Here is a 17,907-nt window from a genome sequence, read left to right on the forward strand (position 1 = left end):
CACTTCCCCCTGGCGGCGGGCCGATTCACAGCTGGTGGACAGCTGTATTACAGTGAAGTCTAAACATCAACTTAGTTACAATAATGAAGTCTAAATTAAATAAGTTGCATTACATTGAACTCTAGATGACGATACTCCACAGCGATCCAGTTATATGCATTAGAAATTGGGCTAGTTTGAGGTACATTATATTAGTATTTTCTTCAGGTTATTAATTTTTATATTTTCAAAAAAGATACATTTATTGTTTTATATATTTTTCCATTTTCCTGTGTGCAAGACAAGCTCCAAGAGTGCAAAAAAGTACAAAAATCGATACCGCTTTGTATTTTTATATCTTTATTATTCAGGCACGTCAACGGACCACAATGCATTGCTGTAGCCCTCTTTGGCGCAATTATGTGTTCAAACACCAACACCCATCACCAAGGACCCACCCCCACCGTTCTCATGTGCCATCGCTCACACACACACATACGCAGGACACTTAACAGACATGTCTAAGTTTAGCATCACAGCTAAGCGCTTGTTTCTAAAGTCTGTTTCACTCAAGTTCCATAAATAAAGCCATAATTCAGTCATCAGCAAGCCAAACTCGTCAGTGAGCCAATCAGTCATCAGCGAGCCATTTGGGGGGGAAAGGCACAGTTGTAAAGTTACAGCAGAGGTCTCAGTGGAGTCACCCACTCATGGTCTGACCAGGTAGTGACACAAGAGCACCAACACCTGGAGCCATCAGGCCCGTGTTATGGAGGAACCCTGGCACCATTGGACAGGGACACACGGCCACAAAAAACCATCAACTCATGAAGGCCCGGAGTGAGCGGTCAAGTCCTGTTTTTTCTGCCAGTGGACACCTCCACACCGCTGGATCAAGAAGCGCAAACTATGCCAAAGCATAGCGACATCTTAGCACAGAATTGTTTGTGTGTGCGTTTCCCACACAGAGCCTCAGTCCTGGTGGAGCCGGAAGCCGGAGAAGGTGCAGTACCTCCTTGCCCTGGTACGGCAGGAAGCCTGAGAAGGTCCCGTTCTTCCAGGTACGGCAGGGAGCTTAAGGTGCCGTTCATCCAGGTACGGCAGGACGCTTGAGAGGGAGTGGTTCTTCCATGCCCTGGTGGAGCAGGAGGCTGAGGAGGTGCCAGGTCCTGGTGGACCACTAGGGTCCTCAGTCCTGGTAGAGCAGGAACCCCGAGAAGGTGCTGTACTTCCAGGTGCTTCCGTAGATGGCCCCGCGGTGCAGCCGCAGCCACACCTGGTCCCCGGGGTACAGCGGCAGGATGGCGTGGTTGCTGGCCGTCTCGTGGTCCGGCGCGCCGTCGTTGGCGTACGCCGACACCATCACCTCGTCGTTGCACATGAGGTTGACGTAGAGCGGCACGTTGATGGCCAGCTTCAGGATGTGGAAGAGGAAGACGTAGGCGCCCGCCACCGGGCAGGTGAAGCGGCCCACGCGGGCGTCGTACGTCTCGCCCACGTTGGTGTGCAGCTGGTCGAACACCACGGTCTGGTCCAGGTTCCCCGGGGCGAAGTTGGCCGTGCGGGAGGCGGTGAAGGCCACGCGGATCGGCTGGGTCAACGGGTACATCGGCACGGGCAGCAGGGTCGGCTGGTGCTGGGGGTGGGTGTGGGGTTGGGGATGGTGCTGCTGCTGGGGGTGGTGGTGGTGGTGGTGATGGGGCGTGACCGGAACCTCCAGGGTGGAGACGGACAGGGAGTCGCCGTGTCCCGAGTCCAACAGGGGGTACACCCCGTCGCGGTCGGGGCTGCTCACCTGCGAGGAGTCGCTCCAACCTGAGGAGATAAGAACATGACACGTGGATCCCTGACCGCTCTATGGGGGTCCCTCAAAGGAGAACCAGCCCCCCCCCCCCCAGGCGTTAGACGACATCCCCTCTAGATCAAGTTGCCGTTAGATGACGCCCCCTCTAGATCAGGCTTTCCTGGTGTCTTGGTTCGGTTTTCCTTTGAAGCGTTTGGGTCTACTCAACCGGGTCATGGTTTACTGGTTGAGTTTCATTTCCCGAAGTAGCAAGACATTTAGAAGACAAGTGGAGGGAAGGTCTAGCCTGTGGTTTCTCTCACCGCTGGAGTTGTGTCTGGCCGCCCCTCCTCGCCTGTAGCCGTGCTGGAAAACAGACTCCTTGGGAAACAGGAAATGACACGTTGTCGGCAGGAAATGACATTTAGGGCACAACGCAAAATCGGTAGTGTGGAAGAACAATTAGGTTACAGATCTTTGGATCAGTTAGAAATCCAAACTAGAATTCAAAAAATCCTGCAAGAATGACAAAAGTAAGAGTTGCTAACCAAATGCAGTTTCCGTCTGTCAAACAGTGACTGATGGGTTCACCCGTCAAACTTTTCTCAAGACCATTCAACTGGTCTTGGTAACCAAGTACAGGTAAAGATGTTTTAGGTGTGCGCTACAACTCTGACTAGTTTGGCTGGGTACCCTGTACACACACTGAGGTTATGGAAGCCTAACTTAGCGCTTCTTTCTCAGTGAAACACGCAGCTATAGCTTCTCATATCAGGGCCTTGGCACAGCCAATCTGAGGGGTGGAGAACCTACCCCGGAGGACAGAGAACCTACCCTGGCTCCATACAGCAGGGGTCCGGGATCTCTGTGGGGAACCCCCTGAACGAAGGCCGGTCCTGGGGAGAGGAGAAACAACTGTGAAGGTCAAACCCCCTGGACTAGTGAAGGTCAAACCCCCTGGACTAGTGAAGGTCAAACCCCCTGGACAAGTCTCAGAACAACCTTCAGTTCTGACTGGAACATAAAATTAAATTATCTTTTATTTATATATTGCACATGAACTGCCAAACACTAATAAAATAAACTTCAAAACCTAATTAAAACTGCCAAACATTTCTTGGCCAGAGAGAGGGCCGCAGCAGTAAGCCAGAGAGAGGACAGCAGCCGCCTGTTAAGGTGCAGAAGCGAGCGGATTCAGGGGAGTGAAAAGAATGAAGAGCGGAGAAGAGTGAAAACCCATAGCTACCTCGCAGCCACCAGGGAGAGCGAGAGGAGTAAGTGGGGCCCTTGCTCCCCCGCGGCGTACCTCGTGCGTAGCCTCTGCCGTGGTACGCCCGCCCGGCGCTGGGCTGGCTGGGGGACAGAAATACCTGACCACCGCCGTCCACCGGGTAGTCCGACTGGTACGCTGCAGGAGAGGACACACACCGTGCACTTACAAACTACAGTCTACCAGCACTACTCTTAGAGTCCAGACACTGACAAATGACATTTGGGGGGAAAGGCACAGTTGTAAAGTTACAGCAGAGGTCTCAATGGAGTCACCCACTCATGGACTGACCAGGGAGTGACATGAGAGCACCGACGCCTGGAGCCATCAGGCCCGTGTTATGGAGGAACCCTGGCACTATTGGACAGGGACACACGGCCGCAGTCTCCAGACACTTGCACACCACAGCCTCCAGACACTTGCACACCACAGCCTCCAGACACTTGCACACCACAGCCTCCAGACACTTGCACACCACAGCCTCCAGACACTTGCACACCACAGCCTCCAGACACTTGCACACCACAGCCTCCAGACACTTGCACACCACAGCCTCCAGACACTTGCACACCACAGCCTCCAGACACTTGCACACCACAGCCTCCAGACACTTGCACACCACAGCCTCCAGACACTTGCACACCACAGTCTCCACACACTTGCACACCACAGTCTCCAGACACTTGCAAACTAGAGTCACTGTAGTACTACAAACTACGGTCTACAGACTGCATACTTACAAACTATGGTGAACACCACGCTACATACACAACAGAGACAGAACAGAGACAGAAAGCCGTACCGGACTGGGGCTCGTCGTCTGAGGGGGCGAACTCTGGGGGCGTCTGGGTGCTGGCCGTGTTGTAGCTGGTCTCCGTTTCGTAGCCCAACTCCCCGGTCGGAGACTCAGATCCGGTTACCTTGAAAACCTATAAATGGTAAAAGGACTGCATTTAAACAGCGCTTTTCTAACCAGTTGCCACTTAAAGCGCTTATTGCCGAACACACACACACACACACACACACACACACACACACACACACACACACACACACACACACACACACACACACACACACACACACACACACACACACACACACACACACACACACACACACACACACACACACACACACACCGACGGCAGAGTCAACCACACAAGGCGTCAGCCAGCTCGTCAGGTGCAGTCAAGATGAGGTGACTTGCTCAGGGAGTCGACACTATAACTAGACGGAGCCGGGGATCGAACTAGCAACCTTCCGGTTACCAGCCGACCAGCCATATCTCCTGAGCCAAATGCCGCCTTTACATTGATTTGATTTTTTTTCAGGAAGTTCACATTCCACCAGCGTCACGGGAGGCTTCTACAACACCTGCCTCAGAGTGACGGCCACCATGTCAGAGCGGCCGGAACCTCGACGGCGGCGACTCACCGACTGGAACTGGTCAGCGATCAGGGCACGGCGGGCCGGTGGCGTGGAGAACGAGTGACCCTGGGGGGTCACAGAGGGGGAGGACACCCCGTTACAGGGGGACTGTTTCCCCGAGTCCATCACCGGCGTCTGAGAGGGTACAGACGGAGACGTCACTCGATGGACGAGCATGAACGCTGGGTTGCTCTCCGAGAGGGAAGCCCAGCATGAGCCGCCCAGCATGAGCCACCCCCCTTACAGCCCCACAGCCCCCTTACTGCATGTTGTACGTCCTGCACTTAAAAATCATGTAGCATCTTATCCTAGCTATCTTTGTTGGAAATGGGTTAACCTAGCGATTTGTGGTGCTTGGCACTATGAACATCCTTACTGTACCGCCAGCGATATATTGTTTCTCTTTCTTCTGACAAATTTATTGATGAAGATCGCTTTGGATGAAAGCGTTTGCTAAATGCCCTCAATGTAAATGGATTTGTGCAGCCATGTTCCCTCGGATATAAAGCTGCGGTCGCTGTTAGACGTTTACCCGTGGGAGACTGCGGTTCTCGGGGGAGACGGAGTTGACCGAGTCGCACCGGTACAGTGGAGGAGAGACCAGGGTTGGAGAGACCAGCGGAGGAGAGACCAGGGGCTGGACGTCCAGCTGCAGAGACTCCTGAGGGAAAAGCACCACATCTTACAGGGGTTGCCCGATACAAACGACACGGTGGACCCACTCTGAGACAGCGCACCGGTCCTTACGTTAGAAACATCTCTTGCAGGGAAACTTAGGTCACATAAGTTCAGAGCCTGCTCTCCATTGGTCAAACTGGCTCTGCGCTCTAAGCGTCTGGCAGGCAGGGGAGTGGACTGGAAAGAACAAGAACAAAAAGACACTTAGGCAAGTGGCGACAAAACCAAATGACGCCAATTCTGTGTGAATGTGTGGAGCTTACCTGCATAATTTCTGGAAGAACCTCTATCGGGCTTTTAATCACCTCTATCGGGCTTTTAATCAGCTCTATCGGGCTTTTAATCAGCTCTATCGGGCTTTTAATCAGCTCAATAGGGTTTTTAATCACCTCCTGCTTCGCTTCTGTAGCGGAAAACGGTGTCAAAGAGTGTGACAAATGGGAAACTGAATCCGACGGACATTCAAGCGTGTGTGAGCTACCAAGAAGAGAGGGAGAACCGGACGCTCTGCAGCCCAGGCGAGCGTGTCCATCGATGGGGAACCCCTCGGGATCCAGATGAGACTCCTGAGGGACACCAGAATCAGGAGCAACCCAACACGTCCAGATGGGTCGACGTGCAACAGCGGCCTGAACTTTGAAGCAAACTAAATCTAGGTAAACACTGTGGTAGAACGAGCTCCCTGCCGATTTCAGTTCTCCTACGCACTTATTGTAGGTTGTACGTCCTGGCACTTACGTTTCTCTTTCTTTGGAAAAATGTACTTATGCAAGTCGCTTTGCATCTGCTAAATGCCCTGAATGGTAATGTAAATGTAGTCTACTGATGACCACATCAGTCTGAATCATCGTACCTGCATGAAACTGAAGGAGCCGTGGATTTTGTGCAACAGGACTTCCAATTGTTGTTTCCTGAGAACCGGGTCGTTGGGCAGGACCGCCTGAGAGTTGAACACCTCTAAGGGGGCGACCACGATGGCAGCCTGTCAAAGAAATTCAAAACCGAACCCATCGTTTACCCGACAACCGAATAAGCCATGAAGATATGATGCATTGGTGCGAAACGCACCAGTTTGACACTCTGGGATCCTTTGGCTTTCTTCCCTTTCTTCTGCAAAGAGAAGATTGGTCAAACATGTCTGGAAAGGTTTCATTATTTCAAATGCAGACCATGGCAGAAATCACAGGGCCAAGTAGCTTACTGTCTAGTCCTGTGAGAAGACGGTTTTGTAAAGGTTCAGATGAGCATGCTACACTTGCAGTCAGTTTACGGTCAAACAGCCAGAAAGCCTCCACTTTGAGAAGGACGGTTCGCTTTGATGCACAAGAGTGCCTTTGAGTTAAACGTTTTCAGAGTGGAACACCTGGCACGGTTCTTCTGAGAGTTTGATGGCATGTAAAGATAAACCACAGCCACAGCCCATGAAGGCGGTCACATTGAAACTATGAGGGTTTGGTTAACAAAACGTATAAAAACATGATTTCACCACCACAGTGCGAAATTAATATATTGCAATTCAGTCGAGCTGTGTAATCATTTGTTGTGGTTATTGAATCGATTCAAATACACATTCCGAATGATGCGATTCCAATTCCTCATGATTGGAATCATGAGGAATTGGAATCAATTCTTCATGATCTGAATCCAATCCCAGCTGATTCCTGCCCCCAGCCGCTCACCCGTTTGGGTCTGATGGGCAGGGGTTTGGGCTCCGCTCCTCTGGGGATGAAGGTGGCCGCGCCCTTTGAGGGCTTGGGGGTCAAGGGTCGGTCCGACAGGAACTCCACGTCCCAGGAGTCCGGGGGCTCACGCTCCTTCATGGCCAGGAACTCCGCCTTCAGGTTGGGGGGTGGCGGGGGGGGGGGAGCGGTCGGTGTGACGGTGATCCGCGGCCTGCTGACCGGCTGGAACAACGACAGGGCCTCAGTGGAGCACGTCTCAACAACAACAACAACAACAACAACAACCAAGAGAAACCCCAACCACGTTAGCCAACAGAACCCCAACCACGTTAGCCAACAGAACCCCAACCACGTTAGCCAACAGAACCCCAACCACGTTAGCCAACAGAACCCCAACCACGTTAGCCAACAGAACCCCAACCACGTTAGCCAACAGAACTCCAACCACGTTAGCCAACAGAACCCCAACCACGTTAGCCAACAGAACCCCAACCACGTTACCCAACAGAACTCCAACCACGTTACCCAACAGAACTCCAACCACGTTACCCAACAGAACCCAAACCACTTTAACTAATTTCTCGGAAGCAAACGTGTACATACCTTGCTTTTAGGCGTTTCCTTTGTTTTTGGCTGCGATATGACTAAAAGATGGCGGTGGGGGTAGAACAGTCAACATTAATATGCAATGCAATGCAACCATTCATTCATCCATTATCAGTTAGTTCCAACGGTAGCGAATCAAAACAGATTGGACATTTTGGACCATCATCAACTAATGTCCTCCATCTTGGGTTTAAAATGAACACAATGCCCGACTCCACCTTGAGAAGCAGAGCCCACCGTACCGGCAGCGCTGTGACCTCCTACGGGTCTAAAGGTCACCGTACGGACGCCAGTGGGAGCTTACTGGTGTGGATGGGAGGGCTGGGAATAACGACTGGAGCCCTGCTGGGCGGCGGAAGTGGACGCAGAACCTTGAAGTACTCGCAGTCCAGGAACGAGGTGAGCTGCTCCTTCAGGTCTTTAACTGCAAAAGGCCAAACAAACAGGTGTTCAGCCCGGGGAGCGGGCAGAGGAAGACCGAGAGCAGCGGCCCCCTGAACCGGATCACCTCGGGAACCCAACCGACCACCCGGCGCGACTCGACACAAACACTCACAGAACCAGGGGGGCACCGACTCAGGTGGTCAGGGTTTTCCGAGTGTCGTGTGTCAGGCCCGTCTGAGACCGGGTCGCCCCCTGTTGGGGACCCCCGACCCAGGGTTTAGGAAGCGCTACCTGGGGGGTGGGGGGGGCGTGCGTACTCACAGGTAGAACCGGCCACTGGCGTGTGCTTTGCCTCCAGCAGGTCAAAGTACAGCAGCGCAGCCTTCTCCATCTGTTTGGCCACGCTAGAACGATGCCAGAGGGACTAGGTTAAGCTGGGATATACGCGTTAGTAGAGACATTTTAAAAAGGTCCCATGGCATGCCACCAGGTGGGGTGTGATTAGCCGTTACAAGCCGTTTTGGAAATCTGCCCCTTTTGACAGATTTCCAAAACGGCTCGTACCGGCTAATCACACCGCACCTGGTGGCATGCCATGGGACCTTTAACACTAACTGGGGATATACACATCTTCACAGGATATTGGTTAATGAAACCCTTGGGTTTGAATTTTTGTTCCAATTCCAGGCCAAACCCTTACTAAAAAGGCTGCTATACAATATGATCAAATCAAAAGAATTAAACAATAAATATCGAAATAGACCCCCCCGAAAAAATTTAAATAGACTCTTAAAGACCCAGTCTAAACAGACCCCCCCCAGACCCTGTCTAACAATACCCCCCCCCAAAGACCAGGTCTAACAAGACCAGGTCTAAACCTCCTCCAGACCTCAGCGGGGAATCTCTCTGGCCCAGCCCCAGGAGGCCAGAGAGCTGGGTGAGGCTGTCCAGCCGCTGGGGGGAGACCCGGGGGGCCGGCCCGCGCCCCTCCAGCAGGTCTCCCTGGATCTGCTCCTGCTGGAGGCTGGCCAGGAGGTGCTGGAAGCGGAGCACCGTGCTCAGCCGCCTCCTCTCCTCCTCCACCCTCTCCTGCTGCTCCTTCTTGGCAGCCTTCTTCTGGGCCCGGAGGAGCTGAGTGGAGCCAACAGGAAGTACAGCCCATGTCAACAGGAAGTACAGCCCATGTCAACAGGAAGTACAGCCCATGTCAACAGGAAGTACAGCCCATGTCTACAGTCATAAGCTTATATGGTTTCATCTTTTCAAATGCTTTGCTGTCATTTGTAATGGACAGTCGCCAACGTTCTACTTTATCGAATTAAATGTGAGAGAATGCTTTATGGACATTTCTGTCATGCTAATAAAGCTAACGTAGCCGAGCGGGGGGGTTCCTTACGCTCTGGGTCAGGACGTCCAGACTGCAGTGCATCTCCTGAGCAAACGCCAGGTTGTGAATCAGCTCCTGGTACTGCCCCACTGCATCCTGAGAGGAGAGGGACCGCGCGTCAGAGTGATTAAAGACTGCCTCCTGGAGAAGAACCCAATTTTGGGGTCAAACAATCTCTTTTATTATATCTGTTATAATACAAGAAATCAAATGTCAATTCTAAATAAACATTAAATGTTTAATAGAAATTGGAAAACAGTTGGATACATATTTGCACATTATTCTCAATTTCAACATTTTATATTTGAAATTTCAAAGTTCTCAGTTACAAAAGGGTATTTTTGGAGTGAAATGCCGAATAAATGCAACATGTTTTCACACTCAAAAATAACCGTTGGAATAATCGTGATTTAAATTCTGACCAAAATAATTGTTGTTTTTTCGATAGTCGAGCCGCCCTAATAAGTACACAGGTTCCGTCACACTCCGAGACGCTACTCAGTGGTTTGGGACCGTGGTCAGCATCAGCAGCTCATTACAGACGCAGTCAGGCTTTAAAGAGGAGCATCTTCTCACCATCTGGTCCTTGTTCAGAGTGCCTCCGTTCTCCACCCACTTCATGTAGTGTTCTAGTTTCAGCTGAGGACACAGAGACATGGTGTGACACACGGCGAGACCTACTGACGATCATCTGGTCAAGTAGGCCTACCACTCCTCTGTAGGTCTACCACTTCACTACTCTATAGGCCTACCCAACTCTATAGGCCCACCTAACTATAGGCCTACCACTTCATAACTCTACAGGCCTACCACCTCATAACTCTACAGGCCTACCACTTCATAACTACAGACCTACCACCTCATAACTCTACAGGCCTACCACCTCATAACTCGACAGGCCTACCACTTCATAACTCTACAGGCCTACCTAACTATAGCCCTACCTCTTCATTACTCTTTAGGCCTACCTCTTCATTACTCTTTAGGCCTACCTCTTCATAAGTGCAGGCCTACCTCATCATAAGTGCAGGCCAACCTCTTAATAACTCCAGCCCTACCTCTTCATAAGTCTATAAGCCTAACTGATCATTAGTGCAGGCCTACCTTTCTCTTGTCCATATTGCGGATCTTGTGTTTGAGGCAGATGAGCCCGTCCTCTATGTAGTTGTCGTATCCCTGGTAGGCGGTGGACACCTCCAGGTGGAGGTGGAGGGGGCTAAGGCCACCGGGAGAGCCCGTCTTCGGGCTGTAGGTCTCCGGGGGGTCCCCCACTACGGGACACCCGGCCGCGGAGCCGACGAGCCGGGTCGGGGAGGGAGACAGCTGCACCATGATGTCGAGATCCTCGCTGTTGACCAACAAAGTGGACTCGTGTTCAGAACTCTGTCTCCCGGGGTGCGGGTCGAGGTCTGGCCCACCGCGTGAGTGACTCTGCAGTAAAAGTTGCCAATCGTGCAGTCAGACTCCCGTCATCAATAACACCCTGCACCCTACAGCTTGAGGAGACGGGAGACAGGCAAGACACCAAGCTGCTACTTTGTAAAGAAAATCTCCCGGTTAGTTTAGCCGACATCAAAATAAGAAGCGACCGGGAGAGTTGGACGGATTCGGTTTGCAGATGACTGAGCATCACCGCGGCTGACAACACAGAACAAGTCGAGTTAATCAATAACACGTGTCTGAAGGCGTCATTAACCCCGTGAGACCGGGACGTGGAACAACCGGGATGTGGACAGACCGGGACGCAGACCGCAGGAGGACCCACCTCGTGTCTTTGATCCGCGTCGTTCTCTGCGATGATGATCCAGTACCACGCCGTCTTGGCCCTCTGACGTCACCGGGACTGACCGCCGACCGCGAGACGCCTTTTAAAGAGGCGCGGCCGGTACTCGCGCGCTCCTCTTTATAGCCGCTGGGATGGAGGAGGAAGGAGGGGGGTAGGGGATGAGACACAACGTGACGTCACCTGGTCTCAACACCTGGACAAGTGCACGTAGGTGTGGGTCCCTGGCAGGTGCGCATAGACAGACTGTACCAAGACCTCCATCCGAGTTTGTCAAGGACCAAAGTCATGTTCATGTTCTCTCTCTCCATATATATAAAAATAACTAATATGGCATCTGATCATCGGTGCACATGTGCACAATAAAAAGTGTAAGGTTGTTTAATGGAATCCAAGTTATGCTTCTGCAGCCCAACATGTCGGACCATGAAAAATGAAGAACCAGACTCAACACTAACATGACAAACATTTATTCAAGGCGTACAAATCTGATTGTAGAAAATACAGACTTTATAGAAACAAGTCGTATAACAATATACCGGATCAAACTGCGCTGAATGCAAAATCCTGCAACCTAATTGTCATAACAGTATAAATTATCCCCTATTTATTAGTAGGCCTAAATACATAAGGCAAAAAATAAACCGTTCTTATGTTCAATGAGGACATACTGCGACTTTAAACACAACCAATACATTTGATCTAACCTGATCAACACAGAATAGAGGGCAGGAAAATATAACTTGTTTCACCAAATCTTTAACTCATTGAAATAAGATTGCAATTAAAAGTGAAAGTACTAGCAATTGAATGAACAGAACAAAAATAATTCGGCATTCTCTTAGGTTATTTTGGAAAAAGTACAAAATAAAGTGACGGAACGGAATGAATGTCTGACAATTTATATACAAGAACATGACCACTAGAATAGATATTGTGGTTGACATAGTGAAGTCTGCAGCGGCCCCTGGTGGCGGGTGATGTTTGACAGCTTCGTGACAACAAGACGTCAAATATATTAACAATACATAAGAAAAGGGAGAACTAGCTTATTCAAATAACTAGAAGTGACTTAAGTCCGAGAAGAGGGCGGTCGCTGAATCAATCAACTGTGTTGTCTTTATTCACCGTATCTACAAAAATATATCTCCAAGCAGAGCAGCTGCTCAACCCTTCAGAAGCTCATGCAGGCCCTCATGCACCATGCTGCTCCATCTATCCGCTTGGCCAAGACAATAACTATTTACAACATTAGAAAGTTTCATGAGCAACCATTTAAATGCATATTGATGGGCATAGCTATCCGTCAGATATCAGTGAGTTAAATGCTGCGTGAGAGTACCTATGCTGGTCGACCGCTTCTATTATATGAGACCATTTAGAGTTTAGAGCAGGGGTCACCAACACGGTGCCCGCGGGTACCATGGCGCCCGCAAGAACCATATGAGGCGCCCGCAGGCCTGTTCTAAACATAGCACAACTCTTTCCCACCTTTAAGTCATTGTTGATAATTGTGAGAAATCATTAACATGATCAGTGTCTTCACATAGATGAGTATCATTAGCTATTGAATAATACATAACTAAAGGCAAACTGAGCAAATTTGTTATTTCAGAAGAGTGTATCAAACTGGGTTCCCTTCGTACGACTCAGTTCCCATGAAGTAGCTCTCAGGTTAAAAAAAGGTTGGTGACCCCCCCTCCACATCACACATGGAGGATAAAACTAAACCGTTTGAACGACAGAGTTTGCATCATAAATACTCCTGGGGTTTGATTCACTCATCCAATCCAACGCCTGAAACGCAAACGACAAAGTCATTAGCCCCCAACCAGCTGGGGGACGTCAGAGTTGCGTTGAATTTTTAATTATTTTATTTGTATTATTTTTGTAGCTTTAAACAAAGCCCCTTGATGAATTTAATTACTAACTGTATATTAAAAAGTATTTCTGTTCAATTTAAAAGGTTGAATCTCCTCGTGACTGAATGTTTGTATACAGCGCGCAGGCTGTATGCGCGCAGGTTTGATGCGCTCCACTTTTTTCTGTGGAGAACCAGCGCCTTGAATATTTACTACAGCACAGCGTATTTACAGCTCGATGCGGTTTCGCAATGACTCCGTCTTTACGGAGATATTCCTGAACCACATAAAACCGCATATTCCTGAACCGCCTGTTTCAGCTCCGTGTGGACGGAGACCAAATAATCATGTGAGCCACTTAATGAATCTTAACTTATCAAGGTTAAGTGTTGTCCATAGCTGCTGCATCGTTTCCCTGATTAGGTATTTGGTTTGTGCTTCCATCGTGAACCAGGACTTCTTCTATAAATTTATTCATCTGAACAGCGATCCACAGTCATGCTTTGAGTCTTTACAGTCTTTTTTTTTTCTTCTTACAGATTAATCATTACCGTTGCGTCTTTTTAAACTTTTCCTCTCTGGAGGAACGGAGACTATTGCCAGGGCAACGGCCCTCTATGGAAGAGAGGACCGCTCTTGCGCCGAAAAAAGTTCTTACACAAACAAACACATCAACAAAATTATTTTTAGCTTATTCCTGTGATTTGCGTAGAAATCGTGGTCGGAAGAACGGCGTTGCGGCCCATCCAGGGGTCAAGGATGTGATGGAGGTCCCGGGGTCGAGCTGGAGGTCCCGGGGTCGAGATGGAGGTCAAGGGGTCGTGCTGGGGGTCAAGGGGTCGTGCTTGAGGTCCCGGGGTCAAGGTGGACGTCCCGGGTCAAGGGGTCGAGCTGGAGGTCCCGGGGTCAAGGTGGAGGTCCCGGGGTCAAGGGGTCGAGCTGGAGGTCCCGGGGTCAAGGTGGAGGTCCCGGGATCAAGGTGTCCTGCTGGAGGTCAAGGGGTCGAGCTGGCGGTAAACCAAAGTCTGGCCGCTTGCTGGGATCCAGCGTCTTAAACACAAGAATAACAAAACCGATTCTCCAAAACCCCGAGACACACAAGACTCTTCAGTGCTGCCTGGAGGCCAACGGTAAACAAACGAAGAAAGGTTTGCCGCAGCTTCAGATAGGAAAGCTTCAAATGTCTTCAGGGTCTTGCAGCATCCAGGAAGTGTATGTCGTTGACGTCTCTCATCTCCTTCCTGTCACTCACTCACACTCACTTCCTGTTGGACCTGAGGACACTGGGAGCTCCTTGCCGTCTCCGTGTGCCCTTCCTCCTCCTCCTCCTCCTCCATCTCCTTCTTCTCTACCTCCACCTTCTGCTGCTCCAACTTCTGCTCCACCACCTTCTGCCGCTGCTCCACCTTCTGCTGCTGCTGCTGCTCCACCTTCTGCTCATCCATCCCCTCCTCCACCCTTTGCTCCACCTTCTCCTGCTCCACCACCTCCACGGGCAGCTTGCGACAGCACGGTTTGAACAGCTGGGGGTCGATGATGACCTCACCGTAGCGGCCGGCGTAGACGATGCCACAGCACACACGTCGCCTGAGGAGAGGTCAGAGGTCAAATAGAGACCAGGCGTCACCAAATAGAGACCAGAGGTCACCCAATAGAGACGAGAAAGGTCAAAGAGAGAACAGAGAGGTCACCAAACAGAAGAGAGAGGTCACCCAATAGAGATCGGAGGTCAAACAGAGAGGTCAAGGGTCAACAGGAAGGAGAGGTCGTCTTACCGTTTCCAGTAGGTGAGGTCCAGGAAGGTGAACGCTGGGGAGTGGGCGTGGCCAGGCCTGGCCTCCGTGTCCGAGCCCTCGTCTGATTGGTTGCTGTAGCTAGGCGACGGTGGAGGGGAGGTGCTGGAGGAGCTGTGTGCGTCGGAGTCTGGGGGGGGGGAAACACATCTTAACTAAACGAGGAAGTGAAGGTTTCAGCTTTAAGGTTCTGAAAGTGTTCTGATTGGTCGGTGCGGTGTGGAGCTTACTCAGTGTTTTGAGGTGCTTCTCCGCCCGGCTGTGGTGGCTCGGGCGACTCTTCCTCCTCCTCTTCGTCTTCAGGGCGGTCTTCAGACTGGACCCCCCTTTGGTGTCCACCACCTGCCGCCCAGCAGGGGGGGAGAACACACTGTGAGCACCTCTCAGCGGGCCTTTGAGCAAAGCTATTATCGGCCCCAAACAGAGAGTCCTATCAGAGAGCAGCCTGAATACTGAGCTCTTCTCCTCTCGTCCTATCAGAGGGCAGCCTGACTAAGCTCTGCTCCTCTCGTCCTATCAGAGGGCAGCCTGACTGAGCCCTGCTCCTCTCGTCCTATCAGAGGGCAGCCTGACTGAGCCCTGCTCCTCTCGTCCTATCAGAGGGCAGCCTGACTAAGCTCTGCTCCTCTCGTCCTATCAGAGGGCAGCCTGACTAAGCTCTGCTCCTCTCGTCCTATCAGAGGGCAGCCTGACTAAGCTCTGCTCCTCTCGTCCTATCAGAGGGCAGCCTGACTAAGCCCTGCTCCTTATAGCCCGCCATTGAGGGAGCAAGTATATATATGAGGATTCAGACACTAATAGTTACCAGGGGGAAATCAATGGCTGTGACGTGTATTTGAGTCGTAAACAATCCCACCATGTGACAGCTCATTCACATAGAGAACCTGCACGTGTCAAGCATTTATATTGGATGAGGCCGATTTAATGCAAACCGCTATGCATCATGGGATATAGTTCAGAAATAATTGATACTGTTTACTGTTGCATTGTGGTTATCAAGGAGTGCACTAAATAGGGAACGTGACTCTAGACTGAGGGCACTACTAAATGGAGACACCCCCAATAATGCACACACACACACACGCACGCCTTACGTGGTTCCAGTTCTTCTTCGAACCTTCCGGAAGCTTCTTCCATCTCTTCACCAGCAGGACGCAGGCGTTACAGATGTCCCCGTAACGCACCTCCCCCAGGCTAGAACGCACACACACACACATTAATATCTTTTGCATTTTTGCACATTTATATTTGTTGTTCTTTACTCTTAACATGGTGTTGGCTGCTGCTGGAAGTGCATTTCCTGAAGGAACCTTCCCGAGGGATTAATAAAACACACACACACACACACACACACACACACACACACACACACACACACAGTGGAACAAGGCCAACATGCTGAAGCAGAAGACCATATCCCATGCCACACACCCCCAGGCCCCCAGCCTTAGTCCTCAGCCAGGGGCCCCGGTCCCCGTCTGACGGACTCACCTGAAGCAGGCCTGGAGGTGGGGCTCGTAGCGCTGGCTGTGGGTGAAGCGCGAGCTGGAGGACTTGGCCCTGCAGATGCAGCAGCCCTCCAGGCTCCGGTACATCTTGGGCTTGTGGAAGCCGAACATCTAGGACAGGAACACAGAGCCGCTCAGAGAGCTACACAGGATGTACCTCAGCGCTAGGACCCCCCCCCTACTGTCACTCAACAAGACAGGAAGAAGTCGATGCAGGTGACACAGTAAAGCAGTGCATGAAACATACCTTTGATCATGTATAAATTATATTATAGAATCATACAGTAAACATATTTTAGAAATGTATAAATTATCAAAGATAAACACAACATAAACACGATGCCCAGAGTGTCCCTCAGTGGATTCAGATCAGTTAGAATTTAATCATAGCGGTTAGTCCACATTCAGCATATAAAACTGTGACCCTCTTTATGAAACTGAAAGTAACGTTAGTGATCGTTAGCTCGTTAATCAGGGTTCACTCTCCAGTCTCCACCCGCCGGACGCTCCAGCGGTTGTTGGTCTAGGGGCGGGGCCAGATCCCCCAGCCCAGCATCTCTGCCCCGCCCTTAGCAACAGCACTGGTGCTGATGCAATGGAATCCTCGCCACGTGCTCCACGGGATGGAGAAGTGTTGCACGAGGAGAGGACATCTATTTCAGCGCGAAAGAAATTGTTCGCGATCGGCTTTAGAATTAAAAAACAAAAAAATGAAATAGGCACGCTATGTTTGATGATGATGTCGAGGCCTACTAGAAACCTAATTATGAACTATTTATTTTAGATGCAATCGGGCATAGTTTATTAACGGGGCAGATATATAATGTATATATTCTTTAAAACGTTCCCATCGTCCCGTCGGTTGGCGGTTAGGATGGGAGGGAGCAGTGGCTTGAGGCTGGGTGATGGAGGCGGGAGGCTAGGTGATGGTGGCTGGGCGGCCGTGACGCAGGAACACACCCACCCAGCACCGCCTTTAAATATCCGACTCGATAACCACAACTTCTACTGGAGATACGCCGCGGAAAACTTACATTTAACACCGTGAAATTACACTTCAATTGGATTACTTTACAAAATGTTTAAACCCCGCGGTTCGGACCCTGGGTATCTTAGGAGACGGACTGCGTGGAAAACACTTCACACACTGCGCTCTGCGCGTCAGACACCGCGTCCGTGTTAACAGCCTTTAAACGTCTCTAACCAAACTACAGAGCTGTTCAACAACCGCTGCCCGGTCCCAGTGGATCCGAACCCGCGACCTTCTGCAGGCTGGCGGGCTGCAGGAGGTCCAACGCATCGATCAGTGAAACCAAAACCAGACATCGAGCCAAACTTCCGAGCTGCACGCCGACAGCGTGGTGGGACTGACATGCGAGTTCCCCGGTTAAAAACACAAAAACACGCACGTACCTTGTGGCGGGAAGGAGTCTGAGACTCGATGAGACACTTTTGGACTAAACCTCCTCCTGGAAGTGTGTCGCGGTAAACGATAGCGCTGCAGACCCGCTGGGTCAACGCTGTCTGCTGGGGAATCCGTAGTAGGAACGTTCACGCATGCGCAGTACACGATCCACACGCCTCCATTTTCTGAATTTCTTCAATCAGAGATATTTACATCTGGCTGTGACGTTGACAGGACCATGCCCATATATGGAGGGAGAATACGCGGGAAATGGGCGACGGGTCGGGAGGTTGCGTTCTTGAAGTCGCCACACGGGGGCGCCGTTTCACACAGAGCGGTTGAAAACATTAATCATG

General features: G+C 50.9%; 2 protein-coding genes across 6 annotated transcripts; both read right to left on the bottom strand.

Moving 5' to 3' along the window:
• Positions 1 to 325: 325 nt before the first annotated feature.
• Positions 326 to 11,086, bottom strand: caprin2 (caprin family member 2). Of its 5 annotated transcripts, XM_030354704.1 has the most exons (21): positions 10,966 to 11,085; positions 10,305 to 10,548; positions 9,777 to 9,839; positions 9,210 to 9,296; positions 8,703 to 8,944; positions 8,135 to 8,217; positions 7,734 to 7,853; positions 7,427 to 7,467; positions 6,821 to 7,045; positions 6,210 to 6,251; positions 5,995 to 6,123; positions 5,623 to 5,707; positions 5,405 to 5,544; positions 5,211 to 5,318; positions 4,996 to 5,124; positions 4,470 to 4,598; positions 3,835 to 3,961; positions 3,009 to 3,170; positions 2,597 to 2,658; positions 2,086 to 2,143; positions 326 to 1,794 (listed from the first exon to the last, which is right to left on the bottom strand). In XM_030354704.1, the coding sequence occupies exons 2-21, from the start codon at positions 10,530 to 10,532 to the stop codon at positions 1,169 to 1,171; spliced, it is 2,886 nt and encodes a 961-aa protein (XP_030210564.1). In that variant the 5' UTR covers positions 10,533 to 10,548; positions 10,966 to 11,085; the 3' UTR covers positions 326 to 1,168. The 5 variants fall into 5 exon arrangements, with proteins under 5 accessions (XP_030210564.1, XP_030210561.1, XP_030210563.1 ...); XM_030354701.1 differs by having other exon boundaries at positions 5,405 to 5,707; positions 10,305 to 10,631; positions 10,966 to 11,086; XM_030354703.1 differs by having other exon boundaries at positions 3,069 to 3,170; positions 5,405 to 5,707.
• A 351-nt stretch (positions 11,087 to 11,437) lies between these two features.
• LOC115542472 (SIN3-HDAC complex-associated factor) lies at positions 11,438 to 17,731 on the bottom strand. Its single transcript, XM_030354737.1, has 7 exons — positions 17,560 to 17,731; positions 16,130 to 16,257; positions 15,733 to 15,832; positions 14,869 to 14,980; positions 14,621 to 14,768; positions 14,108 to 14,432; positions 11,438 to 13,895 (listed from the first exon to the last, which is right to left on the bottom strand). The coding sequence occupies exons 2-7, from the start codon at positions 16,255 to 16,257 to the stop codon at positions 13,800 to 13,802; spliced, it is 909 nt and encodes a 302-aa protein (XP_030210597.1). The 5' UTR covers positions 17,560 to 17,731; the 3' UTR covers positions 11,438 to 13,799.
• Positions 17,732 to 17,907: the final 176 nt, after the last annotated feature.

The sequence above is a fragment of the Gadus morhua genome, chromosome 4, assembly GCF_902167405.1.
Source record: "Gadus morhua chromosome 4, gadMor3.0, whole genome shotgun sequence".
NCBI classification, from domain to species: Eukaryota; Metazoa; Chordata; class Actinopteri; order Gadiformes; family Gadidae; genus Gadus; species Gadus morhua.

Bases quoted from the DNA above. Each gene is read 5' to 3' on its own strand.
- caprin2 (XM_030354701.1), bottom strand. From the start codon at position 10,532: ATGGTGCAGCTGTCTCCCTCCCCGACCCGGCTCGTCGGCTCCGCGGCC. The intron at 9,297-9,776 runs GTGAGAAGATGC...CTCTCCTCTCAG, and splicing joins CTCTGAACAAGGACCAGATG to GATGCAGTGGGGCAGTACCA. The intron at 3,171-3,834 runs GTACGGCTTTCT...CCTCTCCTGCAG, and splicing joins AGACGACGAGCCCCAGTCCG to CGTACCAGTCGGACTACCCG.
- LOC115542472 (XM_030354737.1), bottom strand. From the start codon at position 16,257: ATGTTCGGCTTCCACAAGCCCAAGATGTACCGGAGCCTGGAGGGCTGC. The intron at 14,769-14,868 runs GTAAGCTCCACA...CCCCCCCCCCAG, and splicing joins GAAGCACCTCAAAACACTGA to ACTCCGACGCACACAGCTCC. The intron at 14,433-14,620 runs GTAAGACGACCT...ACCTCTCCTCAG, and splicing joins GACCTCACCTACTGGAAACG to GCGACGTGTGTGCTGTGGCA.